The following is a 27970-nucleotide window of genomic DNA, read 5'->3' on the forward strand; positions in this document are numbered from 1 at the left end:
CCTCTCTCATATAGGTCTGAGGTATTTGTCTACTCTCATGTATGTGTACACATTTGTCTGGGCATTGTTCATGCACAATACACACCTATATCACTTGGCAGAGATTTAAAGATGGCTACATATGGGTCTGTCAATTTTTAAGTTGCAGTCACAGGTGAGTAACTTTTCTAACCCATTTCTTCATCTCCAGCCCTCTTCTGAATGGTAGGAATAGAGCTTCCTGCACCCTGGCTCATGTCGGTGTTGATCTCAGTTTTGTTTCTGGATCCCCACTGATTCATTTTGACCTTGGCCAGGATATGTCTTCTCAGTTCCACACATATTTTTGTGTGGCCCTTTTTTAAAAGATGTTCTCACTTTTTGTGTGATTGACAGCTCTTTCTGCCCTTCCAATGCAGTGGTCTCATGATTCTGTGTTGCTGCTTCCCTGTTCTTTGAAAGTTCTAGTGTCTAATGTTAAGTCCTCCTGAGGGCAGTGGTCTGCTCTCTATTGTCCTCTTATTGTAGGGTCAAATGTGGACCAGACAGAGTTAGACCGAAAGGAATGTGCTTTGTGAAACAGGCCAGTGTCTTCTCAACCTTCCAGCCAAAGTGACTCTGAATGCATTGCTTCAAGGAGGCAAATTCATTTCCATATATGAATATCTGAGTATATGTATGTGTGTGTATAGGATCACAATGAAACCTATTTGTACAATTAATGTACAATATGTATATTATAATGTACAACTAATGTACAATTTCTTAAGAAATATTTTTATACCATAAATTGCCCAGAGAAAGACACCTCAGAGGCTCTCCTACCAAAGAGAAGAAAAGATAAGTCCTCTATGATGCTAGAACTTTATGTCCTGGCTACATAGCAACATCTGTTGACTAAACACACGGACTTCCTTTAGAATGCAGCTTTGCCTCCAAGAGATAATTGGCACTGTCAAGAGACATTTAGAATCACCTTAAGTGGGCAGTCACCTCTGACACCTACCGCGTAGATGCAGGGGTGGTGATAAAAATCCTCCAATGCACAGTACCGGGCAGGTCACACAATTCAATTATCTAATTCCAAATGTTGAGGGGAATTGACAAACACTGGCTTAGAACTTGTAGGTGGGGAACAGGTACTTTTAAATATAAGGGACAGTAGGCAGTATTTCTCAGTCTTTCCCCCGTTCTCTGATAAATATCTGTCCCTTCATATAAATCCAGCCCATTTCACGTCAAGCTTTATGTTGTCTCTTTGGTCATGTATATGTGTCATGATTGAAGGAAGATTTTATGAGGTATCTTTTTATTTTCTCCTTTTTTCTTGTTACAAACAAGTTCGTGAACAGATGCCTGGAGCATAAATATTTGTGTTTTCTTAATTTTGCTTCTCACTGACTCACACTGCCCAGAGTAAATGTACCTCTAGTCTGAGCTTCCCTCTCTTCCCTCCTCGGCTGTGGCTTTATTGTCTCTAAGGCTCGGGTATAGTTGAGAACTATGTCACTCTCTGACTCCTGCTATTCTGAAATTGAAGCCTTTCCCTCTTTCCTTTAGAAAAAGTTTAGTGTATTTTTCCCCCTTCTGGTGTTCTGAACTTTTATGATGTACCAGAAGGGTGTCCTATTTCTTTTGCCAGACGGGAGTACTAAAGACTCTTTTGTCTGGGTCTCAAGCCTGGCTCTCGGACATGCCACTCACTGTACTGGGTTCCTCTGAAAATTCCTTCCTTCCACATTTGCTCAGGATCACTTCTCAGTCAGATGCTGGATGCCCTGAATTCATTTGCACTGTTTTCAATGCTTGTTTTTCTTTACATTAGATTTCTTTAAAAACTTTATCTCTGTTCTTTATGCTGGCCCCTTTTATTTCATTTGCTATATCTTGCATTTTTAGAATCCACTTTTCCTTTTATTTAATCCTCTTGCTTCTTGTTTGAAATATTTTCACTTCTCTGTGGATCTTATTCTTTTTCTCTAGAGGCTCTTTTCCTCTTCCTTACATTGTATTGGTTTTCTCGTTCCTTTTCTTATGGCTTTTGACGTGTTGGATAGTGTTTTTAGTATATGACACTCACTGTGCACCCATGTTAAAGGGCACCCACAGCTAATTGCAGGCACTTTCCTTGGGGATGGGCCTGTCATCTTTGGAGCTCTCTTGTATAAGATAGCTAGGCCGCGTTCTCAACTCGTCTCCTTTTGCAGAATCACATCACATCTTGACATTTTCGCTGGCATCCTTCACTTCCTCAGGAAGAAGTCTTCTGGTCTCCTGTCTAGCTGAACACGTGGGCGACATTCTTGCTGGCTACCAGCATCATGGGAGCAGCAAGCAGGCTGAGACCCCACTCCTCAGCTCATGGTCACTCAAGTCTCCACTGGCCTTGGCTTCTCCTGGGGACTGTGCAGCACGGATCAGCTTCCTTCCTGTCTGATGAGGTATCCACATTTATACTGCAGTGGTCTCTTTGCTGGTAGGAGGCCCAAGTTTACTTTCTGCCTCTTTCCCTTTTCTGCTCCCAAGAACCTGTTGGAATCACTTACTTTTTGATGTCTCCACATCCTTTTGTCCATTTTTATTCTTGAGGGCTTTTGGGTGAAAGGGATTAAGTAAAATGGCCCTGAATTGACTTGATTATTTTTAACTAGCACCCCTGGGGCCTCTGCTTTCAGCCCAAAGCAGCTCTTTCTCATTTGTCACCTGGCTAGGTAGGTCCCCCCCCTCCTTTTATTGAATAGGACGTGGCTTTGTGTGCCTGTCTTGCTTCACAGTTTCCAGTGAGAACCTTCCACCCCGACTTCTTTGATTATCGGAAGCAGCCCGCAGAGGTGCAGGGAGAGCAGGGTGGTCTCTGTGTTCACACAGAGCGCATTTGCCTGAAATGAACCAGATTCTCTGCCGCTTGCCCCAGCAGTGCCTCTGCCTGAGGTTTCCAGGAGACAGCTCCGGAAACACTAAAGCCAAACGGCAATCACCTCACAAATCACCTTGGCCCCCTTTGCCTCCCTTCTGTAGCAGGCCACAGTGTAGAAGCATTTTCTACTCCAGACTCCTCAAGAACGAGTCTTATCTCCCTGGAACAGTTGTCTCTTCCTAGATGGGCACTAAACAGAGAAAGGAATTGACGTTTAATGAGGTAGGCATCATGCCAAGTGCTTTCCAAGGGTTTGCTAACCTCATTCTTGTAACAACCCTTTGAGGATAGTGTTAATAAACTTATTGCCAGGGAGATGCTGGAAAGTGGAAGAATAAAAAATTGTACTCAAAGATGCCTTGCCTTGAGCTGGTCTTCACTGGACTGCTCTGGGTGAGGAGGACTTTGTATAGTGAGTGGAGGAAGCCGTGGGTTAATGAAGTCCTGAGTGAATGTGCTGTATACGTAGTCTTGACCATATTAAGGTCTCCATCTCCTCAGGCTTGGAGAGGTGGCAATGCCTTCCTCAGAGAATCAAGTGTGAGTGTTGACAGTGTGTGCAGAAAATCCACCATAGTTTCCCTTCTTGGGCATTGACAGCCTGAAGACTGCTTCACCAGAGACTTTTCCGACCAAGGATAGCTAAACTAGTGTTTTTGAGTCGGCTGTATACTGTAAACTCCGCCTCCTTGTTTATCTGTGTGTAATAACTCCGCCTCCTTGTTCAGCTGTATGCAGGACTCCTCCTCTTGGTTCAACCCTATATAATAAACACGCTGAGCTTCCGAGGTCTGTGTTTTCGCTAGTTGAGAGTCTAGACCACCTAGCTCTGACTTTCTATGTGCACAGGTGTCTGTCTGTAGCTCTTTTTTTTTTTTTGTCTTGTCTTCATTTCTCAGCTGCCCCCAGTTATGCTGCATGTGGTACTTCTGTTCCCAGGAAACCGCACAAGGAACATGCTTTGTGCTACGTGTATCCAGCAGGTACTCACTAAATAGGATTTACTGAATATGTGATGCAGAACTGTCCTTTCCTACCTACCTGTAGATCGTCAACCACACCTTAACTCATAGACATCTACTTTTAAAATCCAGAAATCTAAACACTTAATCAACTTTCCATTTTCTTTGGCAGAGAGCTATATCTTGAATTTCTAATCATGCCCAAATTAAATTTTCATCACGTGTATAAGGCCATTGTGAAAAAAACTTTGCTGGCTAATATCAAATCTGTACTGAGAAGCAGATTCCTGATAACTCTTGAAAGAATAAAAGAATGTTCCTCCAAGGAACAGCGTATATAAGGTGTTTAGTGTGCAAGACAACTCAGCTGGGGGTCTTGCTTCTTGGTTTCCGGCACTGGGTCTTCCTAGACTGGAGTCTTAGGGCGAGAAGTGACGTGAGCTAGGAGTGGAACACTTAGGTGGTTCAGTCTGCTGTGCCACCTGGGGTTTCATTAGGTAGAACAAGGCCGCGGTGATTCAGAGTGGCCATATCAGAAGCACGTTTGTTCAATCCTTTCTTTTTCCCCAGAGTCTTTGTTCAAGTGCTGGGGAGAATGTCAGATTGTCACATTTGATCCAGGGTAGGAATGGAGGTTGGGATGGCAAAGAGGAAGTTGGGTGCAGAAAAACAAGTATGTCTGTGCATTCACTGCTTAGCGTTTGGGCCTTGCTTTCCTTATGTTGGTAAGGAGGTGAATTACAGATGCGTCGGTGCAGAGCAAAGGGGGACAGGGTCACTTTGACTCCTTAAGGAGTTATGCATTACCTTAGCCAAGACTGGCATTCTCACGTGGCTTTCTGAAAAATTTAGTAAAACACAATCTTTATTCTTTCCTTAACGCAGCAGAGATTAGCAGCTCAGAGCCTGTCAGTGCTGTGATTTTAAGGTGAGGGAAATGAACACTCCGCTACGCAGCAGCTTAAATCATGGCGCTGGATGACTAATGGCAGCAGCCAGAACAATGGATTTATTTTCCTGTCAAACACAGTAGAATTTATACCACTTATTTCTTCAAATGAGACTTCTTTTTTTTCCTTTAGGAATGACATAGAAAACACCCTGAGGTTTGATGGAACAAAGAGAATGTTGACTCACCTCCTGCTTCCCTCCCTGCTTGCTTCTTTCCTATAAAGTTATAGGGCTGGCTGAGTAGCTTCTGTAATGCACCCGAGGAGGGAAAGGGCCCGGGAGATGCTCTCTGTTAAGACTCACGTGCTGAGCAGACAACGTATCATAGGATGTCAAAGCAAAGCAAACCAAACCTGTCAATGTAAGGATAGCTGATATTTATAGAGCAAAGAGGATGCAAAAGATAAAACAACTGTTTTCACGTTGGTGGTTGTGATAAAGGGCTTGGGAAGGAACGTGAAGGTCAGAGAAGCACCCCTTCCCCCAAAGAGGTAGTGGCTGAGTGGATTATAGGAAGGGTCAGAGTGGACCAAGGCATTCTGCACCCACGTCTGGAAGCGTGTGAGGGAGGGGAGGCAGGGTAGCCGCTCTAGCCAGTCAGAGCAACATGGAGACGCAACATGGGTGGTTTTGTGCTTAAGGAAAGAGGAAGGTGTGCACCTCTAGAAGGTCAGAGGGCCTGGAGGTTAGTAGACTGGCATGGGCCTGCGGGGCTGTCGGCTGTGCACAGTGGCACTCAAGCTCTTGCAGGCTTGATTTAAAATCCGTTTCTTTAGTATTGACTTAACTGTAATATGCAAGAACTTACACAACACATAAAAACTATTTCCAAAAAAGTGCAAAATATTTGACTTGCAAAAGACTTGTAGGAACACTTAACCCGAGACTGTTATTTAAAATTGCGTATATGGAGTGGAGGGAGGCTCAGTGAACACACTGCTGCGTAGAAGAGCACAGCTAGATAGAAGAAATGCTTGGAAGAGATGTGAGACTTTTCTCATTTAGTCCAGAGTTCACCATCTCAACAGGTTTCCTCTCTCAAGTACTTTATTCCATCCAAATTATCTGTGTATATCTTTCACTGCTAGAGAATCAAACTTTCTTTTTTGGAATGTTTTAGTAAAGTTTACTTAATTTTCTTTTGTGTTTCTGTAACCTATTTGTAGATTTCCTGCCTAGCCTCTGTACCGTCATGAATGATCTCTGTGCTAGAGAAAATTTCTCAATTGTGGATTGCTTGCCTCAACATTAAAAATTATTTTATTTATTTGTTTTTATTGTGGAAAAACTGTACATGATATAAAGTATACCACTCCAACCCTGGAATCCCTGCCTCTGGGACATCATGTGCACTGGCATTGTTGGCACAGGGTGGCCAATGTATCACTTATCATCTTCAATGCGTGCCTAACACTGAAATGAAGTTTCAAGTATATAGTTGAGTTGATTGAGAGTCACTTAAATTCATTCCTCTAGTATCTATCAGTCCACGTTGTTTTCTAATGTCTTTCAAACACTGTAGACCCCAGCATCTTCATTTCCATACTCCACTATGCGTGTTTTGTTCTGAGTTTAAAATGTTTGTAACAGGAAGAAGATATTTTTAATTCCCACGACAAGGCACTGGCTTGAGTCGGAAAGTTTACTGTTAAGTAGAAAGGAGATAAAGTGATCTTGGGGGAAATTGCTGATGTCTCTTTGCAGGCTTCAGATATATAAACCTGGACTTGCCCTAGAAAGCTATGCAGCAGAGGTCACGTGACGACCCAGCAGTAGCACAAAGCAGGCATCAGTGTCTGTGGAATGAACTAGTGAGCAGCAGTCCTAGACCCTAGTGCAGCCCAGATTCTGAGGGAGTGAAATCCAACCCTGAGCAGCTGGATCTGAGCCTGAGATACGAAAGCCGTTCAGTGAGCTGCAGGCCAGACTCCTGGGCTGGAGTGAATTCAACAGAAGCACAAATTATGGTCAGAGTGAGAGCTTCTGTTGACCTCCAGCCAGAAGCTTGCTAGCAGGGATCAGCTGGAAAATCGTGGGAGGGGAAAGCGAGGGTTAATGCCTTGGAGCAGATTTTTCTTCTTTTAGGGATGCAACTCTTGGGTTTTCAGAACATGGGTGTGAATGGGGTGGGGAATAACGGGCCCTTCTGAAAGGCCAGCCTACTGGGTACTTATTCTCCATCATCTGCCAGGCACTTCTTTGAGTGGCTAGATTTTTCTGCACACATATTTCAAGAGTTAGGAGGGAGTGAGGTGACTGTCCTGTTGTTGCTTCCTAAGACTTCCATGTATTTAAAAACAAAGGTCCAGGAACCACCTATAGCTGGAGACAGGGACAGTTGGTCATCTTAGGGGTAGTTGGCAAAAAGCTGCACTTTGAAGCCAGACATCTGGCTGTCTTTGGGGAAAGGATTTGGCTTCCTAAACTTTACAGAGAAATAGAGAAAACGATGCTGGTGTCCCGGGATGCTGTATAGATTGTGCAAGGTGATGCTTTCCTCAGCATAGTGCCTTAAAGGTAGTCGGTATGTTCTATAATTTTCCTTAGTTGAAATATGTTTTCTGTCATCTTTGACTTTCCACTTTGGTATTTCTAAAAGCAAGGTAGATGGAGGCGTACCATCTGTAAAACCTCATGATTTCTGCTCCCCCCCCCCCCCCGCAAGCTGTCTTCCTGGCCACGTAGCGAGATCTGGCCAGGCGCTCTACAGTTGTGCTCGACTGGGCTCAGAGCTGATGGCTTGCCTAGGTTATCCAGAAATACTGGCCTTGTTAATGATGGGAGAAGAGACAGACAGCTCTGGCTTCTGGCACTTGCCAGCTGGAGTTCGGTGTCTTCCTAGTGTTCCAGGCTTTAGAAAGTAGAGCAGAAGTGGCTCTGGGTAGCAGCAAATAGGATCCAGATAACCCGGCATCCAGGGGAGCAGCAGTCAGGGAAGGCAGCAAGGTTGGGGGCATCACCAAGGGAGGACTTCCCCAAAGCTTGCCTTATGTAAATGAAGTCAAGTGAAGCATGCAGGCTTTTATAGGAGCCCACAGCTAGAGGAAGTATCAAACATCTCTCTCATGCCAGAAAGAAAGCCAGAAAGCTAGTACATCATAGTGTTTCCCTCTTTCATTGATTTGGCCTTGCAAGTGAACTGGCAGCTTCCAGGTTTGCCTCCTCAGAATGCAGGGGTGAGCCAAAGCAGATACTGGGTCTATTCCTTGGGCTCCCTTCTCCCTTCTCATCCATATATGGATATTAATGCTCACCTCCATGTCTACCACCCTAGCTGGGCCTCCACTGCCTTTGACTGACCGGATGCTGCCTATATCCTCTCTGCTCATTTCCGCCCTGTGCCTCTGCCATGGTCCCTTCTCAGTAAGCAGTGTTTTCTATGTTGTAGTGTTTTATGCATGAGTACTGTGTTTTCACCATTTCCACTCCCCCCTCTCCTTCTGTCAATTACCCCACACTCCCCTCAAATTCATATCATACACATATGCGTATATGTGTGTGCACCCAACCATCTTAATCCATTTAAGGTTATTCTAGGTGTGTTTAGGGATTGCCCATTTGAGATTGGATAATCTATCAGGGGGGGGGGGGTGTTTCCTTAGAGAAAACTGATTCTTCCTCTCTCAACAACCATTGATTGCTGGTAACTCTTAAAGTAGTCTTAATCAAAACCAAGTTGCGGTTGGTCCCTGCTCTGTTTTTGATCTTGCCAGGAGTCCCAGGTTCATTCTGAGTGAAAGCCCAAGTTTTTGCCATGACTGACACAGGATCATGACCCTCTTCTGCCTAATTTCTCCATCTTATTTCTGGTAGTCATTCCTGGCTCTTCCAGATCCAGCTTTCTACACCATTGGTTCCCTGGACTGTTACACAACCTAGTTCTTCCTTACACCTGCCATGCTCTTCTGCTCACTCTCAAATTTCTTTCAAGTCTTTGTTCACATCTTACCTTCTCCTTGGTTCCCCCATCATACATTCGTGATACATTCATAGTCTCTGCTTTTCTTTGCCCTTTGCCCCACAGTGCTGGGTGCCAATGTCGTACTGAATTTATTTCGTTTGTATCTGTGCTCTGAGAATAGCTGATCAACAGTTCATCAAGGTGCTCTGACTTCAAATCCCAGCTTTACTGTTAGCGGCCCACAGCTTCCTCATCTATAAATAACAAAGTAAGTTTCCTAGTGAGTGGTTAGTAAGACAAGTTCTAGGAAAGGCAATGGGGCACAAGGTGAAGATCACAGCCCTCATTGCTACACAGTAGTAAAGAGAATTAAATGTCTTCATCAGGTGGTGCCCTGAACTGAATATCCAGGTGAAGACTGAAATTAGATCCCCATCTCTTACCCTGTATGAAAACCAATGAAAAATGGTCCAAAGCCCTTAATGCCAGACATTGCCAGAAAAGACACATGTCAAGATAATAGAACAGGTAAAAATTTCCCAGTTATCCCAGGAAACAAAAGCAAGAGCCGATAAATGGATTCCACCAAGCAGAAGGCTTCTGTACAGTGACGGGAACCCTGGAGCGAAGGCACAATTCACAGAGTAGGAGATAATATTTGCCAGCTGTTTGTGGGACAGGATTAACACCCAAGCTTCAGAAAGAACTTCCTAAACACCTTGGAAAAACAGGTAATCAAAACAGAATTGGGTAAGTGGTCTGAACAGACACTTCTCTGAAGAAGACGTACAAGTGGCCAATGTGAAAACAGTTGCTCGATATCCTTAGCCATCAGAAAAAGGCCAAGCAAAACTAGATTTTTATCTCACCCAAGACAGAGTAGCTACTATTAAAAATATACATCAAATGCTGGAGGTCTGTGGAGTAAAAGGAACTCTTACACGCTGTTGGGAGGAGCATGTTTCATTACAATGACGATAGGAAACAGTATGCACATTCCTCAGAAATCTAAAATTAGCACTACCATCCGATCTACCATCCAGCTCCTGGTATACACCCAAAGGGAAATGAAACTGGCACAGAGAAAGTGGTGGGCAATGGCCTTTCGTTTGGTGTTGGTGCGGCGGGGTGGGGGAGCTCAGCTCATGGGTGGTGTGAGGAAAGCCTGCACATGTCAAGGTCATTATCATCTGAATCCCTGGAATGAAAGCTTGTCACCATGTGAGCTAGAAGGACAGGACAAACAGTACAGAGACAGGTGTAAGGAATATTTCATTAATCTGCAGAGAGCCGGGATCACAGAGGCCAGAGCCCTTGGGAGCCCAGGGTAATTCTGGGTCCTGACTTGGGAAGCCTGTGAACAGGGCTGTCCCAAAGGGAGATAATGGGCTGTTATTGCTGCTAATGTTATTAACAGTCAGGCTCCATGCTATTTCCAGCTCGGTAGCATTTAATCCAGCTCTCCTCATTTGTCTTCATTTCCCTGTGTCATTCTAGGCACGTGTTTTCTTTTGATTTCTCAAACATCTTGGGCACGTCAAGAACGAAGAAGTAGAGGGACTGGTTGGGAAGAGTTGAAAGGACAATATTAAAAAAAAAAACTATTTTGCTCGGTCTTAAAAAAAGCAGGCAAACATTTCTGTGTGATCCCCACCCCCCTTCAGGAGAGGAAGAATAATGCTTTGAGGCAAGAGCGTGGAAGGGCATTGTGTGACAGAGGATGTCTTGGGTAAGTGATATCCAGAGCTTTTGAAAACCCACGTTCCCCAAATCTGCTTCCCAGGTTTTACTCAGTGCTTCCATGCTTATGAATTCTCTGCTTCCATGCTTATTGGAGACTGTAGAGAGGAGCATGCTACCTCCCTGTGGAAACTGTGCATCTACATCCCCTGGGTCTCTGGCACCTTCACAGCCAGCCACTCCATGGAGTTCTGAGCCCCAAGGGCCTATTTTGAGAGCCTCAGGCAAATGACTGAAATGGTCTCCACAGTAGGAACTCCAGCTGCCTTTTAATTCCAGCCTTGTAGCTGTTCACAGCTGGAGCCTCGGGGTGGCGGCTGTACTGAGTCTCTTTGCTCCTGTTTAAAGGGGGCTGCAGAGGTCAGTAATTGCCAAGCCAGAGAGCATTATGGTGAGAGAACCTGTGTGATCAGATCAACTTGTGAACTTGCTCCCAGAATGCCTGCTTCTGAGAGGCACCGGTGTTCTGTAGACCAATGACAGCCTCTGATTTCCAGTCAATCCCACCCCTGTGTCTGTGACCTTGAGCCTGCTTCGGAAAGTTCCACGGGAGGACTTCGCGGGCAACTGGCTGGCAGAAAGAGCAGTACATACAGTGCACCCGATATACAAACTGGCTATGGTGATTATTGCCATGGTTCCCACTGTTGCCACTTGTTTGCCAGAGCATCTATGCTTGAGGACAGGACAGGACAGAGGTGCCTTCTGGGTGCTGTCCAGGGTTAACCTGCCCTTTCAGTAACAGCAGACGCTCTGTCCACGCATGGCCTTTCAGAGCTCTATTTTGACAACTTCCCAGCTACGGAGATAACTGAAAATCTGTCAGCCATGGGTCCCAATGCATTATTGCTCTTGGCGACCTTCCTTTCGCTGCATTGCTCTGCCTTTGTCTGCTGGGAACAGGAAAGGCGTTCTCTGTCTTCTGTGTCCCTTGGAGGTAAGCCAACCTGTGATCCAGGTTTCCTTGAAACGTGAAGCGATGAGTCACATTTGGTCAACCCCCTTAGGCTGCTTCTTCCCAGCCTGTCCTAAGCACCCCTTGTTTCCCTTCTGCAGCATTTCGTGGGTGATTAGAGAGGGGTGAGTGCTCTCTTCTACAGTGAGGTCAGAGCTAGTGGTGCAGAAAGGGATTTTCCTCAGCTGTGCAAACACCTGGTGACGTCACAGAGTCACTGGAGTGCTAGTGATCACAGTTGCTGCCAAGAAAGCACCCTCTGACAGGATATTGATTTGGTGCCATGGTTAGCCGCAGCTGGGACAAATGAGGACTCCTTGCTGCTTAGGGGTTCCAGCTGCCGTGGCATATGTAGCCTGCTGATTAGAAAACCTGGCCCCAAGTGCTTGCAAAAAATGCCAAGCAAGGGGCCTCAGCCAGCAGATCTGTGTGTCTGGAAGCGTGAGATGATGTGGTGTGAGGCACTGCCTGAAGGCTTAGAGTCATGCACTCATAGGTACTTTGCAGAGCAAACCCTGGTGTTAAGCTCTCAGATTTAAGCACCTGCTAAATTGGTTTAAGAAAGAGAGAAAGCCAGTCATTTCCTGAAATCTTCATGCTGTGAAGATTTTCCCCCAGCTTTTTAGGGAGCAAGTTTTCCTTCCTTCCATTTTTTTATTTATGTTTTATGCAGTTTATGCTTTTCCAGGTATGGCTTCCAGACCTAGCTAGCACCCGGGACATGCAGGCTCACAGTGACGTGCTAATCAAACTTAGAAACAGACCCAATGATGTAAGTCTCCCTGCCAATATTCTGACGCAGCCCTTCTTCATTTTGATGGGAAGGTTGTTCCTAAGAGCCAAGGTTATCAAGCTTGGCTTGATAAGGTTATGTAGTTCCTAAGTCATGACCAGCCCTTTGCCACTCTATGGAATTTGTTTTCTACTGTAACTGTTGCAGAGGCTTCATGACTATTATATATTAAAATTTCCTCTCTGATCAGGTAGTGAGACAGATAAAGCTGCAACCAGTGAACAGGAAATGGGGTCAGAAGTCCAAGATAACAGCAGCAGCCTTAGGGGTCCCTTAGACTCCATCTGGCAGAATGGTTGCTTTCTGATGGATTGAGTTGTATATAAAATAGGGCTGTATGGGAAACATCTAACCGTTGGAAGGAACCGTTATGTTGATGGGACCAGCTTCCACAGAGTTTGCAGAGGGCTCTTCTACTGTTTTCTGAATATGCGAGGAGTTACTTTCACAAATGATCTTGGTGCCTGGGCCGGGGAGAGGAGGCTCTTGTGTGATTTAGAGGCTCCCTTTGCTTTGCCCAATAAGAGCAGAATGCTTTCTGGCAGGATCTTCATCTACTTGATGTGAGCTGTTTTAAGGACTCAGCACTCTTTCCCTTCAGTGCTCTGGTTAGAATCCCTAACTGCCTCCTAAATCTCACCTTGGAGACTTTATTCCTCCCTGACATCTAGCTGAGGTGGTGGCAAGGGTTATGTGGTAGAGCTCTATGGGAGAGGCTCCCCGGTCTCATGCTGGTGTTGTTGGTATGAACAGCATCAGAGCCTTTCCCTGAGATTTGCTTTACATGCAAATTGCTTTTCACTGTTCCTGTAACTTTTCATTCCCCCACCTCCCCCAACACATACACGTACACAAATCAAGTTCTAGTCCCTGCTTAGTGGAACAACGTCATTTCTCAGAGAGAGGAATAGCCACAAATACCAATTTCGGCAGTTTCTTTGTGTTGAGAATTCTGGACATTTCTGGTGCCTTGTGGGTCTTTTGTTGTTGTCGTTGTTATCAAAGCTCTCTAAAGCACATGCAAGCGGAAGAGATTAAACAAGATTAAATCCCTTTATTCTGAGTCTTAAAATCAGTTCACTTTTGAGAATCTTCGAGTCCAGTTTAGACACTGATAGGTCCCCAAGGACAATTTTGAAACAACTGTCAGGAGCAGGTACTTTCTCCCATGTCCCTGAGGGCTGAATCACGTGAAGAATACCATTTGATTTACTCAGAGGGCTCAAGGACTGATCATCCTCTGCCAGGGAGCTGAAAATGAACTCTTCATGCCCTGAAAGATGACTCTGGGCAGCACTCACTCATTGCCTTTCCCTGGTTAGCCCTGCAGCAGCTCTAGGCCGAGGGGAAGATCTGGTAGCTTTGTTACCAAGCCTCTTATGTGCCAGCCTGCACCATACATGAAACCTTTGGCTTTCAAGGAAATGAATTTCGCAGTCACTCTCTGAGAAGTCCCTGGAGGAACAGTGATGGACTGGGTTTTCACGACCCCTGTTCTTGGGAGACCTCTGCTGAATAGACCCTTAAGCTGCTCTGGCCCCATTTACTGGCTACGTGCAAGGATCTTACAGCGTTTGCCTTGGTTGGGCCCTAAATTCCTCAAGCTCCTTTCTGTTTCAGGATCCTTGTGCAGGCTGTGTTGTTGTTGTTGTTGTTGTTGTTGTTTTCCCAGAGATTTTTCTGTTATTCTGCCAACTCCTAATTTTTTGGATGTTACTTACTCATAGAGGCCGTCCTTGACAGTGGGTAGATCAAAGAGGGCTGGAAAATCAGTGGCTTCTCATTCCTCCACGAAGAAGTGGGGTGTATTTCTCTTCCAACAATTCAGATCTAGCTTCCTGATGCTTGCTTCAGCTAACCAAATGCAGCAGGAAGGATGCGGTGCCATTTTGGAGCCTAGATTTTAAGAGGTCTGGCAGCATCTGCCTCCTCCTTGCAATGAAGCTGCCAGGTAAGGAAGTTTAAGTTAGCCACATCCTTACAGCACATAGAGGAAGTGTGCCAGAAAGGGGAGGAGGCAGGAAGGGGAGAGGACAGGAGAGGTAGAAGTCTTCTAGCTGTCCCTACCAAGGCACCAGATATGACAGTGAAACCAAATTTAGGGTTGTGCCCACTAAAGCATATTGAATAATGCACTTTAAGACAGTGATTTTTGGCTCATTATACAGAAAAACACATCTGAAATGTCATCCTATTCATATACAGGTCACGTCCCCATGATTTCTTGTATTATGTTATTTATTTCAATTGTTTTGTCTCTTCTCTTCTCTTTTCTCTTCTCTTCTCTTCTCTTCTCTTCTCTTCTCTTCTCTTCTCTTCTCTTCTCTTCTCTTTTCTTTTCTTTAGGTAGTGTCTTATTGGGTAGCCCTGGCCTGCCTGAAACTCATTCTGTAGACACAGCTGACCTCAAACCCACAGAAATCTACCACTTCTGTGCCGCAAGTGCTAGGATTAAAGACGTGCACCAGGCCTGAGATTCTTTATTTTTGTTTTCTCAGTTACCTTTGCAATGACCTATCTGCTTTTTCTGCTATGCTTACAGCCATTTGTCCAACTAGATTGAAGCTCCGTAACACAGTAGCTAGACCGTTTTTGTTGACCATTGAATAGCTCATTTTATGAAAATGTTTGTTCAATTAATGAATAAATTTAGAAAAACCTCACTGCTATTGTCGGATGTTTTCCCCAGTTATATGGATGTATAAATCTTTACCTCTAGCGGACTTCCAAAAATGATAAAAAAAAAAAAGAGAAAAACCTTTTTTCCCTTTCTGTCATAGTTTGCCTAGACTGCATACCCGCCGGATTAATTCTAACACTTGCTCATTGGTAAGAGCAAAGGAAACCCTCAGCTTTAACATGGCAGTCCAGGAGGCCCAAAGTCCTGACCCCATTGTGAATACCACTTTCCTTGCTACTTTAATTCAGAGCATCCCACTTCCGGGGGACTTTTGCCCTCTGGTTTACACATCTCCCAAGAGACTTCCTCTGGAAGCCATTGCTAATGGCCTACATGTTCAGTGGGCATTCCGTCTTGTCACCTAGAAGCCTGCCATTAAACCCAAGTGTTCGGTGGATGTGAAGCCGTAGTGAGACTGAACAGTGGATTGAAAAATGACTTTCCACTCAGCTTCACTGCTCAGTCTCTTGTGCAGACACCTTGAGCAACGCTGTTTCCTTCCTAGGAGCATCGGGGACTCAGGAAAAAGGGATGGCAAGATCTTTGCCAGCAACTCCGAGACGTCCCACAGTCTAGCTCGCTGTACAGCTGTACAAAGAACAACTGGCTGATTTATGTGCGTTTGGACCAGAATTTGGCTGACTGGAGTAGCATCAGCACTTTTACATGAAGAAAAATTTCAATTTCATTAGCACAGCCAAGTTAATTCTGCTGGCTTAGCAGTGTATTCCAAGAGGCAGAGTGGCCACAGGGCACTATTGCACTGCCTGCCAGTAGCTGGAGGATCATAGGTTGGCAGGGGGAATCCAGGGTCTCCGCTGGTGTATGGATGGGATGGGACAGGTGATGTCTCAGCCGCTGCACTTTAAAACAGGGATGATGCTGGTCACCGGTGACGCATTCAGTGTTGAGAAGCCAATGTGCCATGACAATGACTTGGTAGGGCATCACCAAGAGACAAAATTCCAGATGCATCTTCCCACCTGAATAATAAAGGGTTCTTAGCTTTCTTTCCCTTTGGTGCATTCTGCATCGCATTCCCGTTTCCTTCTCTGGTGCTCTGTTATATGGAGCAGAGAGGGGAGAGCTGTTTGTAAGAGTCTTAGTGTTCAAAACATTGGGCAGTCATTGTTTTTACTTCTTATGATTGTCCTTTATAGGAGGGGTGACACAAATCTGATCAGAACTAATAAATGTAGAAAAAATAGGGAAGGGTCTATACTTGGTTTCATGCAACTTCAAAGTCCATAATGGTTCTGGATTTAGGTATAGCAGGATCCAGAGTCTCAAAATAGTTTTCACATTTTGTTCCTTTGTCTCATTAGTCCTTCTCTCTGGTTCTTTATGTTGCCATTTTTCTTTTTAATATATATTCTTTCCACATGGTGGAACCAATAACGCAAGGCTAAGACAGCTTCAAGACTATATTTTATTTCACAGAGAACTGAAGATTGCTTTTTACTCATATAACTACATCATACCCCCCATAAGGAGATGATTGGGTCTATGTAGGTCATGCACCACCCCTAGCTAACCACTTCACTCAGAGGAATGGTGTTCATGACCTAAGTAGCCAAGGATGTGACTCCTAAGGTCATATCCAGCATGATGAGTTCACAAGTAGCATTTTTTGCAGCTGTTTTGAACTTTAATAAGAAGAAACCTGACTAGCATAGGCTAGACCGTGACTTCCCTGGCAGGGCAAGTGTGCACTGGGCAGGAACCCAGCCAGACTCCACTAGCTCAGCCTGGCTAAAGTCAGACAGGAGGATTCTGTCTTAGTGATGTAGTGATGTGCCCATGCAGTCTGCTGGGGGATGTGTTCTCTCATCACAACCGCTGCAGGATCTTGTCAGAGAAGGGAAACTGTGTAGGCTGTGTCCTACGCTTCACCGCTTCACCCCTTTTTCTTTTTTTAAGGATAAAAGGAAAGGATTAGGATACACTTCACCCTTAAAACTAACATCACTCATGAAGAGGCATGACCTTATGTGGACATGGCCTTAGGGTGATTTTCTTGGTGTGTGTGCACATGTGTGCATGCGTATGTATGGGTAGGTCAGAGGTTGGTGATGGGTTTGTTACTCAGTTGCTTCTTTACCTTAATCTTGAGGTGGGACTTTCTCCCTCCAGTGCCTGGATTATAGGCACATATTGCTGCTCCTGTCTTATTCCTTTCTTTTAAACAGGGATGTTGGGGATTCAAACTCATATCTTAACACTTGCGTGGGAAGTACTTTACCTATCAATCCATCACCTCAGTCCAACCCTGTCTCTTTCCCCAGATGCCCTGGGTCACTCTAACGGCCTGTGGTTGTGACTAGCTGTTTAGAGCTGCATTTCGGATAAGGGTGAGGCTACCAGTTCTCTACCTCGTTTGTGTAGTGACAGCAGTTCCTGAGACAGAGTTCTTCCAGAATCCTAAAACCAAACAGAAATGATGTCAGAGGGGAAGCCTGTGTGACAGGGTTTCACAGGCCCTGCTGGAAGGGAACCACTGGAGAAAAGAGCCTCTGAAATGAGGCTCACGTCTGGTGTGGGCAGAAAGGAGGGCTGTTGTTATGCCTGCTGTCACTTTAACAGCCCAAGTGTCTTCAGAATTTTCTCCTCAACACTCTTGGTAAAGTACTGGCTGATTGTGAAAATGGGTCAAGGACACAGGCTGGCTTCAGGATGTCTAAGCAAGCAGGCACAATCTTGTAGTTTGCAGCCATTGCCCAAGGAAGATAGCCCTTTCTGATTGGGTCTGAACCTGTCAATCTTCTTTCCTTTATTTTGGCATTTGTTTAGCTAATTTTTCTTTTATCTTAAGATTATAATTAAGTTATGTAATATTTCCATTCCTTTTCTTCCCTCTGAATCTTTCCTTGCACTTTTTCAAGTTTATGGCCTCTTTTTTCATTAATTGCTGTTATGTGCATGTATGTATATTCATATCTATTCCTAACTATAGCCTGCTCAATCTGTATAATGATACTTATAAGTGTGTTTTCAGTTGAAAATCTTGTTTCTATCTTGTAGATGGAATCCTAACAGAGCTCTGGCTGTCATTTGCTTGGAGGCTCTTGGATATGCTGTGTAGTTCCTAGAGGACCAAGCTCAGTTCAGCATGCATGAGGCACTTTGTGCCAGGCAGACACCCTGCACATGTGATATGATACTTTTTCTGAGAACCACCCTTGGTTTCTCAAGTCTTCTTCTAACATTTTATGCTAGTGTCCCTAGCTACATGGACAGCGATTCAACGCCTAATCCTGAGATGTCATCGCCTTCAACCGCCTTCCAGGAGAGCGGCTTTTATTCATCCACATTCGAGATCCGGTTCAAATGTCACCAGCACCATGTAGCTCTCTATTCTCCCTACAGTGTTAGGATTCCTCTCATCTGGGCTCCCCCAGCAGCCCCGCATTCTCTGCTATGCATTTTCTGCTAGTCTCTTTATAGATCCCCAGGGAGGTAGACTGGCATGAAGAATGGAGCATGAGCTTTGCCTTCTCGTCTGGGTCTTTGAATTCTTGGTTGAGATCCTTCAGAAAGATTTAGCACCTCTTTGGTGCCGGTGGGCATAATGAAGCCATGCAGAAATATTTTATTGACATGTATTCATTGTCCTATTGGCTGGGTTTCCTAAGGACATTGCTCTATTCCTGTTCTTCCTCACCACCTCTTAAATGTCCACTTCATTCCCCATAGACAGTTTTGCTTTTCCTTCCACTTTGTACATACACACAAAATTCTGTTTCTGCATGAAATCTATCACCCACAAATGAGGCCCAACATGACATTTGCCTGCGTGAGTCTGACTTAATTTGTTTAGTGTGATAACCTCCAGTTACTCATCCATTTTCCTACAGGTGACATTCTAATGTTTATGTATCTCACATTTTCTCCTTCTGTCCCTCTGCTGATGGACTCCTAGGCTGGTCATATACTTAGCTCTTACGGATAGTGCTAGAAAAAGATGTGCAAATATCTGTGTGACATGTTGATTTCAGTCTTTCAGGTAAATGCTCAGAAATGGTGCAACTGGTTCATGGAGTAGTTCTTTTCGAGGGACCTCCATCCTGAGTTCCCTGGCGGCTGTATATTCGGGTTCTTCTTCCTCTTCTTCCTTGCTATCCATTGTTTTTATTTATTTTCTCAATGCTTGCCATTCCAACAGGGGTGAGATGGAATCTCAATGTAGCTTTAATTTTATATAGAAGTATGTTTTAATGAGTGTATGACCAACCTGTGACATGCTCAGTAAGCTGCTTGGCAGATGATAAGTTCTCAATAACTGATATGTGTTGTGGTTATGATTACCAGGTCTTAGAGATGAAAGGCGTTTGAGAGGTCATTCTACATGCCTACGCAAGCTTGGCTGCCCAGCTGACAAAAATTCATTCAAGCTCCCTTTGAACTCTGGGATAAAAAAGTTTGATAGGTTTCTAATATTTTACAGTACTGCATGCTGTTAGTGCACATTTTAGTAGTACGTGGGCTAGGTTACTGTGTAAATACAAGGGGGGGGGATGTTTTAAGTTTTTGGCTCCCTGCATGTACATAGGTATGCATGTGTATGATACAATTCATATATATTTGTTCTTGGATGCTTGTGTGAGTGTATTTAGTAATATTTGCTTATGTGAGAATTTCTAGAATCTGACTAAGCAGCCGAGTTAGGAAGTCACTTCAGAAATAAGCCTCCCATGGGAAGTTGTGAGCAGCATTATGGCTTCCAAACCTTTGTTTCTGGGTCAGTTTGCATCTATTTATTTGCTTGCTTCCAAACAGAATGCCTCTAGAAATTGTGATCCAGAATGTTACTGCCACTGCCCAGCATTCTGCCTTTCTGTTGGCTAAACAAGCCCCAGAAAACATGAACTTGTCTGTTGTAAGAGGAGTGGCAGGCCGCTTCCTGCCGCCCGGCTCCCGCCAAAATAACAACACACAAATTGTATTCATTTAAACACTGCCTGGTTCATTAGTTCTTGCCTCTTATTGGCTAACTCTCACATTTTGATTCAAGCCATTTCTAATAATCTGTATGTCACCACGAGGCCTTACCTGGAAAGATTCAGCATGTCTGACCTGGTAGCTTCATGGCGGGCGGCTCTCCCAGCCTGCCTTCTTCCCAGCATCCTGTTCTGTCTACTCCGCCCACCTAATTTTCTGCCATATCAAAAGGCCAAGGCAGTCTCTTTATTTAACCAGTGAAAGTAACACATAGACAGAAGGTCCCCCTACACCACTTGTCAAGCAAGACAGATTTCCTGCTGTGGGTTAGAGAGAGGGTGATAAGGAGCTAGGAGGCAAGGATTCCTGAGTTCCTTCATGATAGGTTGGCTTCAATTTTCACGGCTGTGAAGTGGTTGGTCAGGTAACAAGCTGAGAGACAAGAGAGACAGAGTCAACAGGATCTCAGAGAACTAAGAACTCCTTGTACCCAGACAACAAGAGTGACTCCATCTTCATGTTTTGAAGTTAAGAAATACATTGGAATCTCTTTTAAGATAGATGTTATTTGAAATATTCTATTGATTAAAAAACTTTGAGAATAATGAAATTAAATTACCTTTTAGTACACTTTCAGTTTTAAAAATCATCATTGGCCTAAAATAAGGCAAATTTATATATTTTATCAATTTTCTAATAGACATGTAGCTTTAAAAATCTCTAATATAACACAGAATCTTGTCTTTTTAGTAAGATTTTCTTGATTCTTCTCTCATCTGCTGGATGGTAATGAAACCATGTTCACTTTCCTTCTGGAATTGGCTTCCTTTGACCTAATCAAACCTAGTAAATCTGCCTTCCTGTCTAAATCCTCCACATGATTGCAAAGGACTGTGCAGGTTGAAGGGACACGGGACATCTATTTACTTAAATTTGTCACTTTGAACATACTGAGAATGTGATGTTGGGACAGGGACATCTGTGCGATGAGATGGGGATCAACTCCAACTCTGGCTGTTTGGTTCTGTTTCCAACAGATAACTTCCCACTGTTTCCATTTTCTTTTGTAAAGGGAGGGGGATAATATCTGATCCACAGAGTTGTGTGTGCACCAAAAGCCCTTAGCACAGTGCTTGGACAGAGGAACTTTCCTGTACTTAGCACAGCACTGGACAAAGGAAGTTTCCTGTACTTAGCACAGCTCTGGACAAAGGAAGTTTCCTGTACTTGCACAGCACTGGACAAAGGAAATTTCCTGTACTTAGCACAGGACTGGACAGAGGAACTTTCCTGTACTTAGCACAGCACTGGACAAAGGAAGAAGTTTCCTGTACTTAGCACAGCACTTGCTACCGGTATGGTTACAGCATATCTGAAGTTGGACTTCCGGCCACTTGAGGCACATGAGCTGATGGAAACACCGTATTTGAGGACCACACTTCTGTCTCCTAGCCCCAAGCAAGTTGCCAAAATATTTCCCCTTTTGGCATATCATTTCCCAAGTCACTGTTCTCAACTGGGTGAGTTTGAATAAGTAATCGTATTTTTCAGGTAAATGATGTCCACTTTAATATATAGCAGCTGTTTAATGTTGTTTTTGCCTAGTAATAATACTTTACCTCAGCTTGATGGTGGTGGTGCACGTCTTTAATCCCAGCACTTGGGAGGCAGAGGCAGCAGATCTCTGTGAGTTCGAGGCCAACCTGGTCTACAAGAGCTAGTGCCAGGACAGGCTCTAAAGCTACAGAGAAACCTTGTCTCAAAAAACCAAAAATAAAAAAAAATTAATGCTTTATCTCAATGAAGATGAACTTCCTCAACATTTTTAAGGATGGACTAATGGAGTGATTTTTTAATCTGTGACAGGTGACAAGATTTTTTCTGATCTAGCTAGGTATCTTTCCTAGAGTACATGACCAACGACTGGAAAATGACTGCTAATTACCAGAAGGATGAGCAAGTAGACGGTAGATACCATCATTTTATTCCTTTGCCGATGTCACATGAATGGAACTCAACTCGACCAATGAAAAGTTGTCCTCATCTTTTAGTTGATTCCTTAACCTTAGATCCTTTGCGCCTTTCAACCTGGTCCCATTCTGCTGGGCAATTATGTTATTGACATTGTGCGTGACCAAGGGGACCATCTAGCAGTGCGGTGCAGCTGTATGGAGTTGACAGACTGCCAAAGTCAACAGCTGCCTAGCCAGCGCCCAGCAGAGACGCCTAGGAGGCGTGTGGCATTGTTTGAAGAAACTCTTCTGTTGTAATTCTGTTGTAATATTTGTGTTTTTGAGGGAGAGGGAGAGAGAGAAAGAGAAAGAGAGAGAGAATATGAATATGAATCAATCCCATTAGTAAGAAAACACCAGGGCTTTGTGCGGAGAAGCTCCAGACTTCGCTTCCTCGGGGCTCGGAGCCCTGTTCTTTATGCAGTGCGGCCGGGCAGCCATCATTGCTGGGCATTGGGCTGGGTGGCCCAGAGCTGCCTGCGGGGGCAGGTGTGGAGCTCCTGCCCTGCTGACAGTGGTGTCCCCTCCCTCCTCACCCGGGGTGCCAGCCCTGTCCCTAGCCTGGCGCTGACAGACGACTTTTCTCACTTGTCAGTTCTTGCTTGTCAGCAGGGCTGCTGGTAAGTGAGAGGCGACAGAGGCGGGGCAGGCGGGGCGCAGGGTGGAGCCGGGCAGGGGTCTGAGTACCCCGAGGCTCATCCCGGAGCTCAGGCTCAGCCTACTCCACTCAGCTCCTCACTTTCTCCCCCACTCCTTACCACTCAGCTCTCCCTTTGCCTCCAAATCCTCCAGGGGCCGCTGGGAGCTTCCGTGCCTTTGTTTAAGGGGGAAAAGAACCTGAACAGACCCGAGGTGCTTTCTCCCGGACCGACGCACAGCATAGTCCCTATCCGTGTCCCTGGCAGTAGCGGGCATCATGGCTGGTTTCCGCGGCTGCCTCCAGGGCGCACCTGGGGCTGGAGTCCCCTGCGATCCGAGCCCTCTCTGAGCCATCTCAGGGGACGCTGCAGGGGAAGTGACAAAGTGACTGAAAGACTTGCTGGGCTGGACCCAGAGAGGAGAGGAGGCCGGAAGGAACTACACAAACTCTCCCCCACTTCATCCCCAGTGAGAACCTGCAGCGATGGAGTCTCCCACCAAGGAGATTGAAGAATTCGAGAGCAACTCTCTGAAACACCTGCAACCTGAGCAGATTGAGAAAATTTGGCTTCGTCTCCGCGGGCTGTAAGTAAACCTACTGACTCCCTTTGCCCTCTTTTCCTCTCCCATCCCCATTTGACTGCATGTGCACAGTTGCTGCTTCCTTCGCCTATTGCTTGCCCCTTGCACTGAGCAGTAGAAGTTCCACAACCGTCTCTGTAAGCTGCAGTCAGGGATCATGCCTTCTAAGGCATGGAGGGCTGCTCTTCTGTCCCAGGGCTTTGCTGACTCTAAGTCATGCTTCCTTTGGGAAGGGGCTGGGCGTACCCTCAAGAGTAGACACTTGTAGTACAAGTAGCACGAAGGTGTTTCTGGTCCATTTGTCCAGGGAGAAAAGTTTGGGGACTTTGGTAAGGGACTTTTAACTAAAAGAATTTTCTTTGTAGACTGCTTTGCCAGCATGTTGGTGGCTCATCCAATACCCTAGTAGCTGTTCAGAGTCAAATGCACTCTTGTTGGTAATTCCCTTTGCCCTTTTCCTGGCTGACTCCTAGAGAACTATTGGTTCTGGTACTTTCTTCGGAATCCCCCTGGCAGAATGTGTTTATGAGAAGGGTAGACTGTTTCAGAGGAAGTGCTCATCAGATACACATCAGAACAGCACAAAGGGTGCTTCTTCTTAATCCAGTGTCCAGAATTCTACCTGGAAAGATACTGGGAGAGTTCAGTAAGCTCAGAAGCTTCACCACATTTTTTCTGGTTTAGTTGCTGAGGACAGAAATGACTTTAGAGTATATCCCCCCCCCTTTCTTTTAAACATTCCTAAACAATGAGTGAGACTGATGGTTTCAGCCTGGAGCCACAGCGGTTGCTCCTCAGCCGATACACAGCTCCCATTGGTTCTGTTCACAGCACAGATGCTTACCGTATCAGATATTTGAGTTCTGGGATCTAGTATACTTTTTAAAACCTTCTGTAGGTTTTCTGCACTTAACAACCACAGTGAGAGAAAACAGCTCCTTGCCATGTATCTGCCGTTATTGCATTTGAAAGCCTGCATACACACACACACACTCAAGAATCAAAACCAAACAAATCAAGAAGGTACTGAATCTGAGTTCATCTTAGGAGAGACCACATCCTGACAGGATATTCAGAATTACTAAGGGGAGATAGTAAAGTTGTGTTCATTTCTTTTAAGGGTCTCTATCCAGGGGTATACTTTATAAAAAGCATTCTACTTGCAATGGAAGCTAGCCCACTGTCATTGATTTTGTAGGACACCATGCCAAGGAATTTGGTTTTTTGACTTATGAGGCCGATGTGAGTGGAGACTGTAAGCTTACCTGGATAGCTGGTCCCTGGCTGGCAGACTCTTGACAGCTTAGACGGCTTATGTGGAAGCCCTTTCAGAGCTGTGTTTACAGGAAGCTCGTGTTCAGTGTCCTGAGTGATAAGCTTGTCATACTGGGCCACACACGGAATGTTTGTTGTGTCCACAAAACCTGAGCCTGAGGTGTGCACAGTGAAAGTGGGGTTAGGCTGGTGCTCTTGCCTCCCCAGCCAGAGGGACTCGTGCCCACTTCTCCAGAACTGTTTCTTTTAGCTGCTTGGAAGAGCTAAAGCCATCCCACAAAGCCGCTGAGGCTAGGGACAGCATTTGGCTAGATCAGCATAGCTCAGGTGGGAACTTGTGTGAGAAGCATTTAGCTTCACACTGCCCCGTCTTGTAGCTTCCTCGGTTTCTTATTTGAGAGCTTCCACTCTTCAGGGTGTTGAGGTGTGATGTGTGATGTAGCCACAGATGGATTTTCCAGTCTTTTGAGTTTGCCCAGTCCTCGGGGGGGGGGGGGGAGGGGGCCTTAGAAGGTGTGAATTGGTTCTTCACCCAGTGTGCCTTTCCTAATTCCTCTTCCCACCTTTCCTGAGGAGACCCTTTTGCTCAGCAGCAACCCTCTGAACTCTTAGTTACAGTTTGCAATTCAAAAGTTATTTATTGCTATAATACACTTTCTAAAAAAGAAAACACTGTGCTGATTCTATTACCATTCATCCTACCACATTGATTTACTTATTTGTGTATCAATTTATTTATTTCATCAAAGCAGCAGTTTCTGGGAGAGTTGCTAAGACTCTTGAAATCAAGTCATATAACTCATTTCCACAATTTGGGATAATACCTTACAATCTACACCATGAAAATCCCTGGGAGACTGTGTGTGTGTGTGTGTGTGTGTGTGTGTGTGTGTGTGTGTGTGCGCGCGCGCATTTGTTCACTCAGCAGACTGTCAGCAAGAGAAAGGAAGCTGCTTTTAGAAAGAGCCAATAGCCATAGTAGGATTTCCATATCCCTTTATTACCCCGATGCTTTTACAGACAGGGCTTTCTAAGTAAACACAAGTGGTCAGAGATTTCTTTTGACTGCCTGAGAACTATATGAGCTCTGGATTGCCTAGTGTTCTGTCATCTCCACGACAATTTCTCTCCTGGTTGATTTTTTTTTCTCCTTCATTAGGGTACAAGACTCACCAGGACAGATATTTTGTGTATCTTGTCCTTGCTTTTCCTCCAGTGTACATAGACGTGTTCAAGCAATAGATGGAGAAAGCAGAAAGGCTACAGTGTGAACATTTTAATATGCAAAACAAAGGCAAATATGTACTTGCCCCAGCCTTCAACACATTGTCTTTCGAGTTAGCATGGAACAGGTTTAATGGGCGTCATTGTCTAAACTTGAGTCAGAACTCTGTAAGATGTGCAAGGCTCTGACCCAGGGATGAATTCCATGCTTTTGTTTTCTGAAGTTCTAACTGTCCCCATCATACCACCCTCTTCTGTACTGCAGAGGAGTGGTCCTTACCAACTGCAGAGAGGTTGCTGAGTTTGCTATCTGCAAAGAAGCCACCATATAGGTAATCCAGAGGGCAAGCCACTCTCTATTTTAGCTCCACCGGCTCCTCTGCTATGTCTCTCTGTCCCTCATTTCCAGCTGAATAGTGTTTATTCATTTGATATGTTTATTGTCTGCCTCTCAATCTAGAATATATGTTCTACAAAGTTTTTTCTCTTGTTCGTTTTGCTTACTGGCTTGTCCTTTTACAGGACAAATTATCCACACTTTCATGAAAACTAGAGTAATTTTGTTTGTTTCTCAAGGAGAGAATTAGACAAAACTCTTAGCCCAACCTTACAGTATTGTCAATACACAAACAGTTCACAGGACATTGGAAACCATCTTAAACATCACCTGCCCTAGCTGCAGTTACGGCAATGGAGGCATCTACGACTTTAGTTGAATCTCTGTCCCTAGAGTAAAGAGATACATGCCAAAGCAGATGGTCTACAAGTTCCTTAAGTTCCTTAGCCTTCTGCTCTGTAGGAATAGACAGGGAATTCTCAGGCCACGCTCCAAGTAACCTTGTTGACAATGGCTCTGCCATTGGTAAGTGTAGGATATCTTTTTGCCATGATGATATGAGAGACCTCGTGGCTGCTGGAGTTTGAGCAAGTGAGTCAAGACCAGCGTCTTGGGTCCTGACCAAGAGCTTTTCTGTCGCCAAATCACCCCACAATGACAAGAAGGTGTTCCTATGCTGCACTTGGTTTTAAGTGAATGTAAAGAGGACACATTTCACTTATTCCTTGGGATTTGCCAATTTATAAAAAATTATAATGTTTTAGCCTCGCCTTCATCTTGCCCAACCATGAGGCAGTATAATAAATTTTATGGTTACGCAATGCCCTATTTTGTATTTATTGCATTGTTTAAAGTAATTTATGGATATAAAGGCAGGTAAATGGTTCCTGCGTTAGTAGATTAGGGAAGCTATTTTTTTCTCTCCAGCACAAATTTCCCTCTCCCTTACCCTGGTATCAGGGATTGAGTCCCACTCTGTTTCCTGAACCCCATCACAGGGTTGGCCTCTGTAGCCTGAGTTGTAAAGCCTAGGTCTCAATAAGCATAGATCTCAAACAGGAACATGGGGTCCCTTGTTGACATTCCATATTGGCTCCAGGAGATTAATACTGGACTTTTCTGGTGACTACCATGATTCATTTCCTGTTATCTTAGTGAAAAGGATTTTCTTTGCTAAACAACAAACCAACCTCCAGGGTTGCAGGCATGGAAAGGTAGCATGGGGATCCCTGGATTTGTCCCTGCAGCTATTTTCCTGATGCTATTGACTGTCTCAGCTGCATGGAACAGTTAGGTTCTGTTGTGCCTAGGTTGTTTTAGGTTTGCTTTTTCTAAAACATTCTTCCCTGACACTTCCCAGATCTTTGGGAGAGGGGGAGCAAGCCCTGGGTGAAGATAGCTAGGTGCTTGCGTTTGCAGATCGGGTTAAGCACATTTTCTTTATGCTCCTCTGAATTTTTAAACAGCGTAATTAGTGTTTTGGAAACATGGAGCTGCCAAGCTAACATTTACTGAATATCTGTTAAGTGCCAGCCCCTTTGCCATGCTCTGGTATGCAAAAGTGGATAAGATTCCTATCTGACCTTAAGAGGTCATGGAGAGACTGGCGCCAATACCCAGAGGGTGAATGTAACTAGAGGGGAGACAGGGAGAGTACCTCTGCCCCACCTGTCACGTAGGGGAGGCCCTTAAAAATACAAGGAAAAACTCCATTCATTGATATTAACCTTTTGACAACAATTCGGGGAAACCCATTGCAAAATGTGGGACACACAAGAAGCCATTGATTTGTCCCAGAATAAGCTTGTCCCGAGTTTTAAATTGTTTCCATGGGCTTCTGGCAAAGCTACATATATTAGTTAAAAGACGTAGGTGTGAAACCTAGTGAGCTTCTTTTTGCTTATCTTATATTGATAATTCTCAAAACCCTGGTCACTGCGGGATCTCTTTGCTGCTATTAACATGGAGCTACTGGACAGAAAACTCCCAAGTCACTGGAGAAGAGAACACCATTAACTTCTTCTTTTCGAAGGTGGGCAGCATGCTCTTGTGGCTCATGGAGTAGTGAGAGAGAGAGAGAATTCA

General features: G+C 44.8%; 1 protein-coding gene across 9 annotated transcripts in view; it reads left to right on the top strand.

Annotated features, from left to right (window-relative positions):
• Pde1c (phosphodiesterase 1C) overlaps window positions 1–27970 on the top strand; it is a 445757-nt gene that overhangs the window by 155943 nt on the left and 261844 nt on the right. Inside the window, exons 1-2 of one of the 9 annotated variants that reach the window (XM_048440409.3) lie at window positions 22277–22448; window positions 22937–23052. The exons of 7 other annotated variants lie outside the window; for them this stretch is intronic. In XM_048440409.3, the coding sequence (XP_048296366.3) occupies window positions 22952–23052 (101 nt within the window). In that variant the 5' untranslated portion in view covers window positions 22277–22448; window positions 22937–22951. Of the gene's footprint in view, window positions 1–22276; window positions 22449–22471; window positions 23053–27970 lie in introns of those variants that run through there. One more of the 9 variants, XM_048440408.3, reaches the window with a different exon arrangement.

This window comes from Myodes glareolus, chromosome 6 (genome assembly GCF_982192425.1).
Source record: "Myodes glareolus chromosome 6, mMyoGla1.1, whole genome shotgun sequence".
NCBI lineage: Eukaryota > Metazoa > Chordata > Mammalia > Rodentia > Cricetidae > Myodes > Myodes glareolus.